The 16953-nt window shown below is 44.3% G+C and overlaps 1 protein-coding gene across 1 annotated transcript in view; it reads right to left on the bottom strand.

The window, feature by feature from the left end:
* Nucleotides 1–16953, bottom strand: part of LOC308284949 (supervillin-like) — a gene marked incomplete at both ends in the record, with an annotated part of 83452 nt that overhangs the window by 47844 nt on the left and 18655 nt on the right. Inside the window, 10 exons of the mRNA XM_080725673.1 lie at nucleotides 5409–5748; nucleotides 7854–7937; nucleotides 8175–8308; nucleotides 9016–9083; nucleotides 9869–10077; nucleotides 10642–11029; nucleotides 11335–11748; nucleotides 11842–12218; nucleotides 12301–12924; nucleotides 15851–15934. Coding sequence (XP_080581799.1) covers nucleotides 5409–5748; nucleotides 7854–7937; nucleotides 8175–8308; nucleotides 9016–9083; nucleotides 9869–10077; nucleotides 10642–11029; nucleotides 11335–11748; nucleotides 11842–12218; nucleotides 12301–12924; nucleotides 15851–15934 — 2722 coding nt within the window. The remainder of the gene's footprint in view (nucleotides 1–5408; nucleotides 5749–7853; nucleotides 7938–8174; nucleotides 8309–9015; nucleotides 9084–9868; nucleotides 10078–10641; nucleotides 11030–11334; nucleotides 11749–11841; nucleotides 12219–12300; nucleotides 12925–15850; nucleotides 15935–16953) is intronic.

Genomic DNA, 16953 nt, shown 5'->3' with positions numbered 1-16953 from the left:
CAGACAGGCGGTGATCTTACATGTTCCTCCTCTTCAATGGCCTCTAATGTGCCTTTAAACACCGGAGATGTAACTGTCAGCTCAGCATCCTGTGTGTGGACACCACTGATTTACTTTGATGCCTATAATTTATGCTCCACCGTACACTGAAAATAGACCATCTGCAACTTGTCACTCACTGTGAGCTTGTAGATTGTCTATGTTCAGGACGCAACACTGTTATATTGAAATAAATCAGGCATAACCAGCATTCATGGTCCAGGTGAGGTCAATACATTTGACAAACATTCCACCCTCATTTTATCAGAATGGAAGCTGGTTAGAACAGCGGTTCATATTCAGTATCACTAAGAAAACCCTTTTTCTCAAGGTTTTAAATAAAACTAGAAATACTGTCCCTACGAAACAGTGTGGGCTCGCATGTAGCACCATGCATGGGCACAAAGATCTACCCTTTGGCTGCACCTCATTGGCTAAGGGCCCTGCCTTTGTACTGTCGAGGAGAACTTGACTGATATATAAATAATGAAGACTGATAGACAAATAATGAAGATAACATATGTGAATACCATGATTATTATTATTGTAATAATGTATTTTAAATATTGTCATCAATATAAAACCATAGTGTCTTGTCAATTCTTTGGGGGCCCACTTGCAATATACTGTATAAAAAAAAGAATAGATAAGTCTGATGTTAAGCGCACTTGGGAGACAGCTAGACTAGAGGCTACAGTGCTGAAAAGCCAATGGATAGTTTGACCTGTCTGTCTGTCATTCAGTAGGCTGCACAGAGAGGACAATCCTCCAGGCAGTACAGGGTGTAGTAGTGCATCCTTGCTACACTAAATGTTATTGACCTGGAAGTGGACAGCCTCTTGCCGAGGGCCAGTCCAATAAGAAGCTTCCATACTAGATTTTCAGCACTGTGGAAACGTAATGGATCGTGAAGAGGCAAACAGCTCACTGAACACACACCGAGTTAGAAACCGCTGACCAAATGAGGTCACAGCTTTGGAGTCACACTGACTGTTGCAGTGTTTTTGAGCGGTGGTCACACCGTCTCCATAGCGTGGCCGTGTGTGTAGGTATGTTTGTTTGTTTGTTTGTATGTGGGTCTGTATGTAGCCTCAAGCCTGTGGTGTAGTACCTTTTCTGACCACACATGTAAAGGGAGGGGCGCTGTTGTTCAGGCCAGGCCACACACACACACACACACACACACACACACACACACACACACACACACACACACACACACACACGGGGGGGGGGGGAACCACCGCTCAGTTCACACGGGTGTGATTTTTGTAACATTGTGTGGATTTGAGCATAGTGAAGGTAGGCACATATATGGTTTAGAACAGGGGTCCTCAATAGGCGGACCGCGGTCCATGTCCGGACCGCGAGGCACCGCCGACCGGACCCAGGACGAATTATAGTAAAAAAAATCGCACCCGTGCGAAGTGAGCGGTGCAAACTAATTCCTGCAAGGGCGCCTGCGCGAATCAGTGTTGATAGGCATGCATGGCAATATTCTTTTTGTTGTGTATGATGTCAGTCTGGAGGTCTGCTCAGACTATATAAGGTTTTCGTGCGTCCTGACCTTTACACCAGCTCAAAACGAACACCAACCAGGATTCGAAACAGCAATCATAGACTACAGGGTTTAATGTAGCGTGGTCGCTGTCTTGAATCTTGGGTGGTCGTAGATTTGCGCCAGAAAGTTCCAGGATATGCGGTTGGTCAGACTTTTTATGTCGGTTACACCATCAGGAGTATATTATGCGCAACATACCAGCCAGGTTTGTTAGTATCATTGACCAGACCAAATAACAATTTATCGTGCACATTCATGTGCACATTTATGTGTCACCAGAAACTCCATTTGGAGTAGCCGAGATGCAGGAGAAACTCTTAAATGTCGCTGTCTGAAAACAGATAGAGCCAAATAGAGCTTCTTGTGGGTTATTAAGCAAGAGGGAGACAGAGGGAGAACAGACAGGAGGTCAGACAAACAGCCTGGCCATTAACAGCTTGGTGGCAGTCAAAGAGTGAATAGAAGAGAGAAATAATATGCAGTCCAGACCAGAAGCTCAAACAAAACAGACAGAGGGCAGAACGGAGAGGGGATCAGACAGACAGAAAGATGGAAGGACCTTTCCTGAACTTTAAACCGGCACAAATCTTTCCTAAACTTTAAACTGGCAGATTGAACAAGAACAACACACAGGATTCAAAACAGTAATCATAGCCTGCAAGGGTAATGTAGCGTGGTTGCTGTTTCGAATCCTGTGTGGTGTTCAATCTGTTAGTTTAAGGTTTAGGAGAGGTCCAGGATATGAAACAACCTGGCCATTACGCCTGGACCTTTCATGAACTTTAAACCGGTCTCAAGTGCAAGTGTAATGGCCAAGACAGATCTAAATTAACAACACAGCATTTGATTGGTCTGTTCTGTTTGGATAACACATGTCGTCATGAGTAGAACGGTTTCTGATTGGTCGATTCTAATGTTTAGTTACTCAACTAGCCAATCGATGAAGAATGAAAGAATCGTCCCGTGCTAATATGTTTTAACTAGATAAACCGAAAGTGAAATATAGGACCGGTTTGCACCGCTCAAAAAAAAAAAAAGTGGAAAAACATCTCCACGTTTTTGTTTCCACTTCTTTTATTCATTCACTTTCATTGCATGCGCTGAGTGTGAGAGAGAGAGAGAGAGAGAGAGAGACAACGACGCGCTGATTGGCTGATGCCGGGCAACAAAGTATTATGGGCTGTCATGTCTTTGACAACGATGCGCTGATAGGCTGTTGCTACAGACCGCGGAAGTTTTCGGAGCAGCAGCAACAGCAGTAGCTTCAGCCATAGAGTTATAATAAGAAGCTTCAGCCACCAACAATGCAACTAGTTATAAATCAGTGGGGTTTCATCAGTGTTGCCAGACGTACGATAATTATCGTATTTGTACGATAATTTGACCCTCTGTACGGTGTACGATCAATAATTCCAAAAATGCCCAAATGTACGATAATTTCGGCATATCATCAAAAAGAGCGTGAATTCACTATTTTCCCTGGCTGCTGATCTGGGATCTGGTTTGGCTTCTCAAAATAAGCCAGGAAATCAGTCAATCTGACCCTAGATCTGTACTTGGAGGCATTAAAAACACTGGTTGCATCTTTCCAGACCAGTTTCAGGCTTTTATTTGTGTAAGCTCCAAGAAGTTGCCTGCCTCCACACAGCAAATCTGATGCGTTTTTGTCACGCAGGAGTCTAAAACGAGGTCGTTTCTTACACTAAAGACGCATTTTTTGGTGAAATTACGTTTTTACGCGAGTGATTTCTCTTTTTTGGCCGTGTACGATAGTTTCATGTCAAATACGATAATTCTGAGCCTCCGGTACGATAATTCAACATTTCCCATCTGGTAACACTGGGTTTCATTCACGCAAAACATCATCAACGTGAATACGTTTGCAGGATTGTAATCTTATCTCCAGAGTTTGTCGCGACGTGCCACGGCCCGACGGCCCGTGACGGCTGCCTCTCTTTCTGCATGGATGTTGTTCTCCCATGGTTCTCCCCACCGGGGGAAATGGATGTGCTGTGTGACAACGCGTCGCATCCAGTTGGGGTTACCGTGCGGCGCTTAACGTGCGTCGATACCACGATGCGACGCTGCGCAGCCGTCCGCGTTCAGTGTGTGCTCCCCTGTCTCTGACGCGCGACACCTTGTTTTCATATCGATATTCACGTTGCGACACAAGCATAAATTATTCGAAGATTATCCCAGTTTGTTAAAAGAAACCAGAGCACTAGCGCAAAATATCTCTGCTCCATTTAACATTCTGTTCTCCCTGCTTTAACCCTCTAAGGCCCGCATTAAGAAATACTTGAAATAAAAAATTGAAAAAAATCAGATGGTGTTGTAGGAGTCCTATTAAGAGGAAAATGTAATGTTTTTTTCAAAAAAATGTTTTTGTAAGATTTTATAGCCATAAATCAAAAATCATAAATCATGCTCTAATTTACATATGGGGGATATCTTTCACAATAATAACATATGTACATGTTCTAGACATTCTAATGATCACCAAAAAAAATAGTACAGGCATTTTACTTATGTTTTTGTGAGGTATAGCTTCCATGAAAAAGTGAGATGTTGTTCGTCAAAACTCTGGAATTTCAGCGGGTGTGGCGGGTGTGAATGTCAGCCCCTGTGGGGGGTATTTATATGCAAATATTGTGGCCAATGGCATTGTAATACTAAACAATAGAATCCAATGGTGGTGTTTAGGTGGTAGGGGGAGCTAAAATAAAATGATTTAAACCTTTTTTTGGATAAAATACAAACGTTGTAATATTACAACCGTGGGCCTTAGAGGGTTTAATGGGTTGTTTCTCTTGAGGCCCCCAAATGATTTTGGAGGAGTCCCCAGCCCAGATGACAGTGAAGTCATAATTTAAGGACCCTTTTAATAAAGAAAGAAACGGGAAAAGACCATTACTGCATGAAGCCTGGTGGGCGAGGTTACTGTATCAACAAACTACTACTAAAAAAACAAAAACAAAAACACATCAGCCATTGTAAAAAAATAAAAATAAGAAAGGGATCCCTAATTATGTAAGATGAACAATAATGAGGGCAAGTGGCCATGACTGAGGGCAAGTAGAACATGACCTGTACTTTCCAGACGGACAAGTGCCTCTGAGACCATAGTGTCAACCCCTGGTTGGTACTTTTTTGTATCTTAGCCTACTATTTAAGATTGACCGACATAATAAAAATAAGCGAATATAAATATATTTTAAAATATATATATATATATATATATATATATATATATATATTAATTGTTTTATTTTTTCCCCGGACCCGGGCCTGTTTCAAAAAAATATTTGTGGACCTTCAAGATTTGTATTTGAGGACCCCTGGTTTAGAATGTGGGTCTTGTCTTGCCTGTACGTTTGAACCTCATGTCTTATCTTATTGTGGCGTAATAGTCTGATAAATATAAGGCAGAGGTTATTCACCTCACTCTTATCTTTCCTGTTTGTTTCATTAAAATACAGTATTATGTTGCGTGTATTGTACTAATGTTGTCAGGGGAGTCTTGTGGACCTGCTGCACCAACGTTTTATGGCTTAAACCTCTATGAGTGAGTGACAAGTGACTACTGATACAGTAAATAAAACCCTCTTGATTCTTCTCTGATTAATTAGAATCCAGAATCAACGCGGTTGGTTCACAGCTCAGCGTTGCACCTGTCCTTTGCCGATCTTAATTCTGTTCACACTTTGTAGTTTGTAGGCTTGTTTAGTTTTTTTAACGAGCATTGGTCATTGTCACCGTAATCTTCCCCGGATCAGCCGACAGTGACATGAGTGAACACACTGCGTACCTGCTCCACCTCTCCCTGGGTGATGGGTTGTGTCTGGAAGCGGGTGTTGGCCCTGCGCTGCCTGGTGTCCCCCCTGGACCCGGCGGCGGCGGCTCCTGCCCCGGCTTCAGCCACAGGCCCGGCTTCGGCCCCGGCCCCCTCAGAGAGGCGGTTGAACAGGGCCATCTTCTCGGCCAGGCTGAGCGTGGACAGGTCAGGCTCGTCCGGGCCCAGTTCCTGCCCGTCTCCTCCCGGTGCTTCCACCCCGGGGCCTGCCGGGGGTGGCCGAGGCTCCTGTGGATCTATGTTCTCCTTCTCCGGGTCCTGGGCCCCTGGGTCAGGCTGGGGGGAGGAGTGGAGGCTGCACGGGGAGTGAAATGAGACCGTAGGTTAGAGCAGGCTTTCCCACAGTGGGTGCCGTGGCACCCTAGGGTGCCGTGATGCCAGTCCAGGGGTGCCTCAGAATAATTTGGAATTCATCAGTATATCACTTCAGTTTAACCACTTAGCTTAGTAAAACCGACCTGATTTGCACTATACTTGATGAGTTCTTATTCCATCTACCCCAACTCTCTTCACCAAAAATAGCCGATCTACAAGCTCACAACGGGCCACATTTTTGGTGAACCTTCCCCCCAGAATGGGGCTGCTGGGGTTCAAGTGGTTGGTTTAAAGTTATTTTCAGTCAGTTCTGATGGAAACTGACATTTCTCCGTGACATGCCCTATCTCAGGTGGAAAGACGTGCATATTTACACAGCGTAATGATACAAGATTCTAAAAGATAACAGTGTAATTCAGGAGTGCCTGGATGAAAATGTTATTTGCAGGAGTGACCCGAGTTAAAAAAAAGTTTGAAAAGGTTAGAGAGATGGTCTACACTATACAGGAAGCAACTGATGCACAAATTAGCTTTTAGATATTCAACACAAAACGTAAGCTACAAAAATAAAAGTAAAAAGGTCTTATCTAAACTGAAATAAATGATAAATGCACTACATATTCCTGCCATAGTCACATTGTCATGAGGGGCGTCAAGCACACATTCTAAAATGAACACCAGAGGATTTCTCATCATTCAGATCCCAGGAGTAGTAACAGAGATATAAGTAGATCAGAGCACAGTGTTCCTGGTAGTCATGTAACGCATTGGACTGTGGTTTGTTATGTTTAACCTTGGTCACTAACAAAATTGGAGGCATGCAAAGCCAGCCAACGCTGAGAGCTTTAACTAGCTTGGCCTTTGGCCTTTCTATACGATATCTGATCCATTTCATCATTGAAGTTCACGGCCTGCACTGATTGGGACGCAAGCGTGGGAAGCATTTCTATTTAACCCTGGTGTTTTCAGAAATAGCTGAACTATAAGCTCACAATGAGCCGCAATGCAACGCATTGTGCGCTTCTAGATCAGCTACTTATGCTAGTTCTTGTACAATGAAGCATATAGGGCTTAAGGCGGCTAATGAGCTATTGTGTAGACACCACCTTCATCCCTCTACAAGGAGTAAATGGCTATTCCTGGTAAAGAAGCTTACATGTGTGCCAACACAAATTGGGAGTAATGTGAGCTGGGTGTAGTAAAACATGTGGCCCAGCAGAGGGCAGTAAAGCTGAGTGAAATGGAGCTGGTGGGTGGTGCAACACAAATGAATATTGGTGCAGAAATTAAATATGAAAATAAAGTTGTGCCCAGCTGCAAATGACGAGGTGGGTGAATAAAACAAGCCAGTAGGAGCAGGAGGAAGCATGCTTGTGCATATGCTGCAGAATCATTAGGCCAGGGGTTTTCGAGGTGGGTGACGGGGCACCCTGGGGTGCCACGACGGCAGTCCAGGGGTGCCGTGAGATCATTTGATAATATTTGGAATCTATTTGGACACTTAAAAAAATATTGAGTATCATTTTAAACTTGAAGTACACATTTATTTTCAGTCAGTTCTAACCAAAATGGCTATTATCTCAACGTTTTCCTTGCAACATAATCACTAAAATATCGTCACTGTCAGGCAGAAACCTCGTATCTCCAAGTTTCAAACGTGTAGGCTACGTCTTTTGGTAAAGCAAAGCCCTGCTTCATCATACAAGACCGTCGCACAAAACTAGTGAAAACAGCCGATCTACAAGCACACAACGCCTCGAGATGTGAGGCGTTGTGTGCTTGTAGATCAGATGTTTTCACTAGTTTAGTACATTTTATAGATGATAAATACAAAACTAATGGTTTTGGACATACAAGGTTTCCACCCGACAACGACGATATGCTATAATGTGCCTCGGATTAAAAATATATTTATGGGGGTGCCCTGAGACCAAAAAGTTTGGGAACCCCTGCATTAGGCTACACATTTACTGTACCTACGTTCACAGATACCAAGATACACTCACGCAGCACATGCACGCACGCACGCACACACATACACACACGCACACACACACACTCACACACAAACTCACTCTCCAGTACCTGAAGGTGTTGACTAGAGTAGGACTGGATTCACGGGCTATGGTGGTGTGGACAGCCACAGGTTGTGAAGACACGGCAGGGTCACTTTATAGTGTGTCACACACGCACACGTATACGCGCACACGCACACACACACACACACACACACACACACACACACACACACACACACAGAAGACGAGCAACACAAGTAGAGAGGGAAAAACACACTGAGGAAGATGACAATGACTGGTGTCACTGGAAGGAAAGGGAAAGGAAGGGAAGGGAAGAGAAAAATGTGACGATAAACAAGTGAACGTAGAACATGTGTGTGACACCTACGTGGCAGTGACGTCGTCCACTTCCTTGTTGGTGACAGGCTGTGTGTGTGAGCGGTCCTGCACCCTCCTCAGACGCCTGTCCACGGCAGCGTTGCGAGACCGAGGCTTTGGCACGTCGGACGTCCTCTCCAGCTCCTGGAAGGACAAAACAAAAGGTTGCAATATACTGTAAATACAAACGGCACGGCATGGCAATCACACTGTCTACAGCAGGGGTCTTCAATGTTTTCAGGCCAGGGACCCCCAAACTGATGGGGAGATGGAGCAGGGACCCCCTACCTCGTAGGGTGGGGATGGGGCTACAATATTGTATAATTGTATTGTATTTATGTATAAAATTGTGTTTCAAGTGTATAAACATAGGATGTTATTGTGCATTCAATACTATGCTATTAAAATAATAATAGATTAATATATTCATGCTTTTATTTTAAACATGCATGTATTTATAAACATGGGCCTACCTTATTATCTGAGAACCAATGTCAATACTATCAATCTGTCAATTACACAATAATCATGTGTACAATCTATTCAAAAGAGACAGAATCATGTTTTCTATATTTAAAGACAAATTTAATTTTGTCTTTCTTTTTTAAAATAAAAATAAATAAATATATAACGTTTTTTTGTTTTGTTTTTTCAACAATTTCGGGGACCCCCTGCAGTATCCCCGGCAGACCCCTAGGGGTCGCAGACTCCATGTTGAAGACCCCTGGTCTACGGCATTGTAGCGCTGACATTATAAATTAACTATCCCTGTGAGATATTCTTACAAAGGTACAGGTAGAGTATTGACCAATAAGGCGGCATCCCATCTTTAAATAAAGTGTGTTGCATACCCTGAACAGTGATCTCTTTGCTGCCACGCTCATCTTGGCTCTCTCATCGAGTCCTTTTTCCTCATCCACTGGAAAATGGAAGAAGCAGAAAAAAAAGGTTAGCAACTTAACGAGCAAACGTAACTTACTTTGATTATGAGTTATCTTATATGCATCAAACACGAAGATGACAAAGAGAGGACTTGCTTTCAGTATCCTGCAGCTGAATGGGACTCAGACAGGACCTGGGGAGGAGACATGAGAAGACAACCACTTTCAGTGTGAATGGCTGAACCCTGACCATCGTTAATCCTAAAATCACACAACCACATTAAACCCTTTGGATAGATTCTTCTCCCTGTGACCTCTGTACAATTCAGAATGATATAAGGGTGAATGTACATCATTTAGTAAAAATGCATATCCTGACTTATTGTAGGTCTTCAATGTATAGTTTTGCTATCCTGTGATCTTTTTTTCGTGGTACAGTACATGCCTGGGTCACTATTCTCTTATTGTCAATATGTTCCTGCACCTATGTTATTATGAGACCTTTATTTGATGAACAAAGCATTTCTGATTTCAATAAAAACAGATTTGAACCTTTGTGTTCGTGCAGGGCTTAAGAGCATAATGACCATAATGTGAAAAACGTAATATCTCTTCACCAAGGTCACCACGATTAGTTATTGCACATAATTCAAGCTTGTTTCATCTAAATGATATTTATAATTTTGATTAAACAAGCTTGGATTATTATGGAGATCAATTGGAAGCGTAACTAGATGATATTATGTCTGTGAACCAACCAAGGCTGCATATGGTGACAAATCCCAATAGATGTATTGTACCTAGCAATAAAGAGCTTCTAAACATCGTATGGGTTTCATCCTGTACCTATCAGACTCCAGCCGCTCTGCTGATGTGATGGGCTGTGTCCTATGCCTCTCGGACGAGCGACTGTCCCCCGGGGTGATGTAACGGCGAGGTCTCCGCGTGCCCCTGTCTCTGTCTCTGTCCCTGTCGGTTGCACTGGCTGCTGGATCCACCTCCACAGCTGATGGATCTACCTTCGTAGTCTCCCTTGCGGAGGAGAACATGTGCCCAATTTGGACAAGGATTGACAAAGAACGACACAGGGAGAATGAGAGAACTGTTAGCATCTTTTCTTTTCGGGTATTTCGCTGAAAGGTTTATGATGGTTATTCAGACCAAGCACCACGGAGGTTATTCTCATGCAGCACAACTATATGCTGCATGAGTGTTGCACAGCAAACTCCTAGAGTCAATAGCTGTTAGACACTCACAACATCAACATGCAGCAGCAAACAACTGCCAAAACGATCCGAGTTGCTAGGAACACACGTTCATGGCTGAAATGAAGATTCTTACTAATTCAACATGCTTTGTAATCACAATTATTAATCTTGATTACTGTTTCCAATTAGAGGGACTGGGGAATAGAGGAACACAACTGTTCACTGAATGTGTGCACTGTGCACCTCAGATATGCTTTCCAATTTCCAAATAGGTTACAATTATTAATTGTGAAAACAAAAACTGTGACTTATGTTCATGCAATTGTGCGGTCATGAGGGTTAGACAGCAGTCAGCGAGACCAGACAGAGTCCATGCCATGAGACCTACAGCTCGGGTTTCCGGTTGGCGTTCTCCAGGTAGGAGTGCCGGAGCTGTGCCACTGAAATCCTGGTATCCAGGGCACCCACCTCCCCATTGGACACCCCTCCGTCTCTGGCAAGGTTCCCTGCTGCCGCTACCTCTCGACTGGCCGCTGCTGCCATACTCCGGTACATAGAGGATCGCTGGCTTACTCCTATATCTGACATGGACCGAGTTCGGATCTTGGGCTTGGGCCCTCCGCTCATCTCCATGGTCCTGTGTCTGGCCTGACGGACAGACGTATCCTTCTGGAGGTAGACCGCTGAGTCAGATATGTGTTGACCTGGGGACTCTTGTTGCTCCTGCTGCTGCTGATGATGCCATTGAGGTTCATCCTCCTGCTGTCTTTGGGGCCCTTGTTGCCCATGAAACTCTTGCTGATGTATTTGGGCCTCTTGTTGCCTTTGAGCCTCTTGCTGATGTCTTTGGGCCTCAAGTTGTCTTTGGGCCTCTTGTTGCCTTTGAGCCTCTTGTTGATGTATTTGGGCCTCAAGTTGTCTTTGGGCCTCTAGTTGCCTTTGAACCTCTTGCTGATGTCTTTGAATCTCAAGCTGTCTTTGGGCCTCTTCTTGCCTTTGAGCCTCTCTTTGAGCCTCTTGTTGCCTTTGAGCCTCTTGTTGATGTCTTTGGGCCTCAAGTTGTCTTTGGGCCTCTAGTTGCCTTTGAACCTCTTGCTGATGTCTTTGAATCTCAAGTTGTCTTTGGGCCTCTTCTTGCCTTTGAGCCTCCTGCTGATGTCTTTGAATCTCAAGTTGTCTTTGGGCCTCTTCTTGCCTTTGAGCCTCTTGCTGATGTCTTCGAATCTCAAGTTGTCTTTGGGCCTCTTCTTGCCTTTGAGCCTCTTGCTGATGTCTTTGAATCTCAAGTTGTCTTTGGGCCTCTTGCTGTCTTTGAGCCTCTCTTTGGGCCTCTCTTTGGGCCTCTTGTTGTCTTTGAGCCTCTCTTTGGGCCTCTTGTTGTCTTTGAGCCTCTTGCTGTTGTCTTTGGGCCTCTTGTTGTCTCTGGGCCTCTTGTTGTATTTGGGCCTCTTGTTGTCTTTGGGCCTCTTGTTGTCTTTGAACCTCTTGCTGTCGTCTTTGAGATTCTAGCCGATATCTTTGAGACTCTTCATGTCTTTGAGGTTCTTGATGTCTTTGAGCCTCTAGCTCATGCATTTGGGGCTCTTGCCAAAGTCTTTGGGCCTCGTGTGGCCTTTGGTTCTCTTGTTGATGTCTCTGGGGCCTGTACTGTTGTTCACTCTGGAGCTGTTGGTGAATTTCGATTTTGTATGGTTGCCCTTTGGGGTCAAATTGTTCATCCTGGGGCTCATATTGTTGATGTCTTTGGGACTCTTGTTGATGATACCGTTGATGCTCGTATTGCAGGTGTCTTTGGGGTTCTTGTTGCTGCATATGGGCCTCATATTGGTTCGGCCCTTGAGATTCATATTGCTCCTTTTGAGGGTCATACTCCAGCTGCCTTTGCAGTGCTTGTTGTTGTCTATAGGGCTGTTGATATAATGGCTCTTCCTGGTGCCCATGTTCAGTGGCTTGTTGCTGCCTGAGCTGACGGTGTGGGGAAGAGTGAGGGGGCTCGACAGACATAAATCCTCTTCTCTCTGGGCTGTCATGGCTGGACAAGGGTTGCTCCCTCCCCCTTTCCCTGAGCCTCTCCCTCCCCCTCTCCATGGGCCTCTCCTTGTCCCATTCTTCCTCGACTCTGCTCCTCCTGCTCCCAAGGTCATCAGAGGTCTCCCACTCCATCTCCTCATGTCGGCCCCTCTGAGGGTCATCCAAGCTCTTCTCCCTGCGGCGAATCTCAGAGGGCAGCACGGCCTTCCGGCTCCTCAACAGTCCAACTGTGTGGCCCTCCTCCTTCAGGACCTGCTTGGCTTCCGGCCTGGCTTCTCTGTTGGTGGCGTAGACTTGGTCTGCACTCACTCTCCTCCTCGGAGGGACCTCTGGAGATGCAGTCAACTTGGTGGAAGAGTTTTCCTGGGCAGGCATGTTCTTGTATAGCTGAGGATCCTGTGAGGGGATGGAGTGGTGGGTCTTGGTTGCTTCTGAGGGAAGGTATGCTGCTTGTCCATGTGTAGGCTGGTGCCCAGGGCTGGGCTGAGGCTGAGGAACAGTCCTTTGGTAGCTAGAGTGCTCTGAGGGATGTGCTACGTTCCCCTGAATATGTTGTCTGTTGGCACCTTGCCTGTCTGGACTCCACTCTGGGGGCTTTTGTATGGTTTCTTCCCTGGACATTCTTTCCCTGACTCGAATTCTTAAAATGGGAGGAATGGATTAGTGAGAATGTGATCATGGGTTGAATTAAGACAGCACTCTCCAAAATACACTGACATGGGAGATGACTCAATATCTTCAAATACAGCAGATATTGATTCTGGTATGTAATTAATCTCAGCTCATTATTGTTCATTCACATCAAAATAGAAAAGCACAACATGCAGATGTTCATGATATACTGTAAGACCATACTGTAAGCCTTACAGTGTACTCGAATAGCAGCATGTGCTGGGTTTAAATTTGAATCTCAGATCCAACAGCCTTGTCTCTGATGTCCTCAAACCAAAAAGTAAAGCCAAACTATTTTAATCTTTGACCCTTTGACCGACAGGAGCTGATGGTTGCATTAATCTGCAGGTCAGCTGGATGTCATTGATGGACCGCTGCTTCATTTGACACGGCAGAGAGGTTTGAATAATGCTCAATGCTTGAGAACACATTCTATTCTATTCTATTGCTAACCCAGTAGCAACTGAATAGGCCACACAGGTAGAAGGAACTCATTGAGAGAGTGACCCAAGCAATTTAAACATGATCAATAAAACAGGATATTATCAAGATATTCAAGACATGTCCTTACTTTAACGAAAGTGATAAAAGGTGACCCAGAGAGCAGGATTACAATGAAACTACTCAATATTTAATATACAGTCAGTTTGCAAGGATTCTATTTCCAATGTCATACATCCACATAGTTCAAAGTAACGTTGGCTATGGACAGCACCAACTCTCACACTGACCACTTAATGAGGCAGTGATGCAGTATCTGGGTCCAGGGGCGTCACGCAAATTTCTGTGCTCTGGGTACAAGGATTCACAGTGGGCCCCCCATGAATATTAACTATAAAAGAATAGCAGATATACAAGCTCACAGCCACGTGAGGGTATATCTGCAATTTTTTGTGTGCAAGAAACCTATGTTTCCATGTCAGTGGTGCTCAAACCTTTTCATGTCAAGGACCCCCAAAATATTTAGTTCCAGGGACCCTCCCAGAAGCAAAATTTGAGTTACAAATGTTCACTTAAAAAATACATAATATTCAAAGATGTTCACACATTTTCATGACTTTTCAAAAATAGCAGATCTACAAGCTCGCAGATATCTGCTATTTTTCAATATAAGTTACTAGGGCCCCTCCACCTTGGGCCCCAGTAACTCAGTCCCCCCCCCCCCCCTTGTGACGCCCCTGTCTGGGTCATGTTCTGATCCAAAAATATAGGCCAAATGACCCTTTCGCTTCTGTGTATAGGCTCGTGGTGGGCTTTCAGAGGACTTCAAAGCCGGTTTAGCTTTCTTTAGACCCCAGGCCTGAGAGCGCTGTCAACATGCCGCCATACGTCGAAAACAAAAACGTGCAATGTGTCTTATGCAACAACATTCTCAATGGCATTTACAGCATCCCAAATTAAGAGGATGTAATATCATAGGGGGTTAACAAACCCCCCCCCCCCCCCCCCCCCCCTGGAGGAGGAAGGGGAGGTTGTGAGAACAGCCTCAGCTGATAAGTGCTGAGTCTGTAGGATAGTGGGACTGGGTCAGGGGGGGAGGGGTAGACTGACTTCTACAAACCTCACTCAGTTTTTAATGAATGCAGCGGTTGCACACAGACATGCACACGATATAATGTCAATTAATGTTGCTATGGTTTTTCAACATAAACACACAGACCAACGGCATTGGAGAAAAAGGACAGGACAGTACCTAGTCTTCTGACATTAAGACCAGGGCTACACTAATCTGGATCTTTTTCTAGACACAAATTTTCATACTGTATATCCGCATGGAAAAATATCTAGGTCCACACGACAAAATAATCCATGCCTACACAGATCCACTGAATCAGACATTTCATTTTTCAATCAGATAACAAAAACTACAAAGTACTATTACCGTATATTTCCAAATTGTAGCCCGGGCGTTTAATACACAAAATCGATTTGAACCCCAGGCGTTTAAAAGAACCAGGCAGCTATTTGCAACATTTATTTGCGTCTATTTGAATGCCGTTTGATACGCAAAATGGGGCCAGACCCCCGGCTTGTAAATATACGATAAGTATACAGTATTTACGGAAGGTTTTCAAATAATTGCAGTGGAGTAAAAGTACAATATTTGTCACTGAGATGTAGTGGAGTAGAAGTAAAAACATATACAAAATCTGAAAAACTCCAGTAAAGTAGAACTACCAGAATGATTCACTTTAGTACAGTACTTGAGTACATGTTCTTTTGTTACTTTCCACCACTGAGTAATATTCACTTCCAACCTAATCGGCTACTGTCCAATTGCTCTACTCCTTGGCTCCCATCTATGACATCACATGTTACACAAGCATGACGACAATTACGTTGGTAAGATAAATAGACCCTATTCACGGCCCGCCCACGCACTCGCACTCAGCACATTTCTCAGCAACTTCCTGGTGCTCGACGTCAGCTTTGAAGGGTAAATTAACACAGAAATTGCTGGACTTAAAGCCAACAAATCGTTATTTCGAATGGTTAAGTAAATTATAGCGCTTTGTGCCTTTTACTAGCTTGTGTTCTTGATCATGCTAGCCGTATTTTATACTTAACTATTCGGAAATTGCATTAAATTTGCGATTTCTGTGTTAACTATATGGGCTTTTAGTAGGGTTTTCCCCTTCAACCGTGACGCCAGCACCAGGAAGTTGCGTAACGTGAATTCGGTCAATTGATCATTTGGAAGAACCGCAATCCAATCTGCAACCTGGAGGTGAACACCTGTTAACAGGGACCCGCTACTGGTGGTAACATAGCGATTAATATGGGGGATATTATTACAAAATGGGAAATATTACTGGACGGTTAGACGGGAAATCTATTGGGAAGAGTTAGCCAGATCTTCACACATCCAGCACATTCCAAAGGTGAAACTATACCTGGAAGGACAGCTGATGACTGCCTGCACGTCACACTCTGAGTCTGTAGCCAGAGACCAGTCGCTCTGTGACAGTGCTGCTAAGCTACAGATAATGTGTTGGACATGTCAAACTGATGCAAATCTGATTCTTTAGACTTAGAGGTTCAATGATATACAGTACTGTATATGCTGTACAGTGACTTGCATATTATAACAACAACCAGGGGTCTATTAGAGTAATGTTACAAGCCCAAAACTAGTCTAGGGCAAGGTAAGGTCCTGTTGATCTTCATGTACCACCAAGAAACTCTCTGAAAGATCAGTTCCTAAATCGGGGTTACGACAGCTAAGAAACCATACAGGGACGTGGTAGGGGCTGAAATTTCTAAAAGGGCCTTTTGGTGGAAATATTGAAAATAGCCGACCTCCAAGCTCACAACGTGTCACACTGCGACAAGTTGTGAGCTTGGAGGTCAGCTATTTTCATGCTGCTTGATACCACACTGAACTAATAATCAAGTCAATACTGGAGATGTGGCGTAACAACATGGTTTTCTACACAGAGAGGGCAATTCTTTCAACATAAGATCAAGTTCAGGAGAGTTTGGACAAGGCAATTCGCTTGAATGCCACCTTCAGGCCCTCTTTCCTTGCCATACATGGAAAGAGGGAATTTGCATTTATTTCACCATAGCAAAAACGGAATTCATGGTCTGGAGAGGGCACTTTTTACGGACGGATAAAAGGGCAGGGGCTCAAGCCCCCTTTGATGTCTATCTGTGCACGTGTGTGAAACCATATATCCTCATAACCAGCCATGCTGCCTCTTTCTCCCCCCACTCCTCCCGCTCCTATGCCAAGTCTTACCCTTCCCAGCCCCTGATGAGCGCCCCAGAAAAACCTCCCCATGTGAAAGTGGAGCAGGTTTAGTGTGACAGACCCTTGGGGCGCTCAATCTAGAAAGATCCCACCACCACCGGCATAGACAGGTCAACAAGCTAGCACCGAGTGGACCAATCTCTGACTCTCTGAAGTTCAGGTTAAAGCCAAGGACAACTTTGGTTCATATTTTAGATTGTAATTAGATGAGAGCTAAAATGTTTTAATTTACTGCTTTCTATT

Source organism: Nannobrachium achirus, assembly GCF_963921795.1.
Source record: "Nannobrachium achirus genome assembly, chromosome: 5".
In the NCBI taxonomy this organism is placed as follows: Eukaryota; Metazoa; Chordata; class Actinopteri; order Myctophiformes; family Myctophidae; genus Nannobrachium; species Nannobrachium achirus.
The sequence above is the reverse complement of the archived record's forward strand: the minus strand, read 5'-3'. Positions and strand labels throughout refer to the sequence as shown.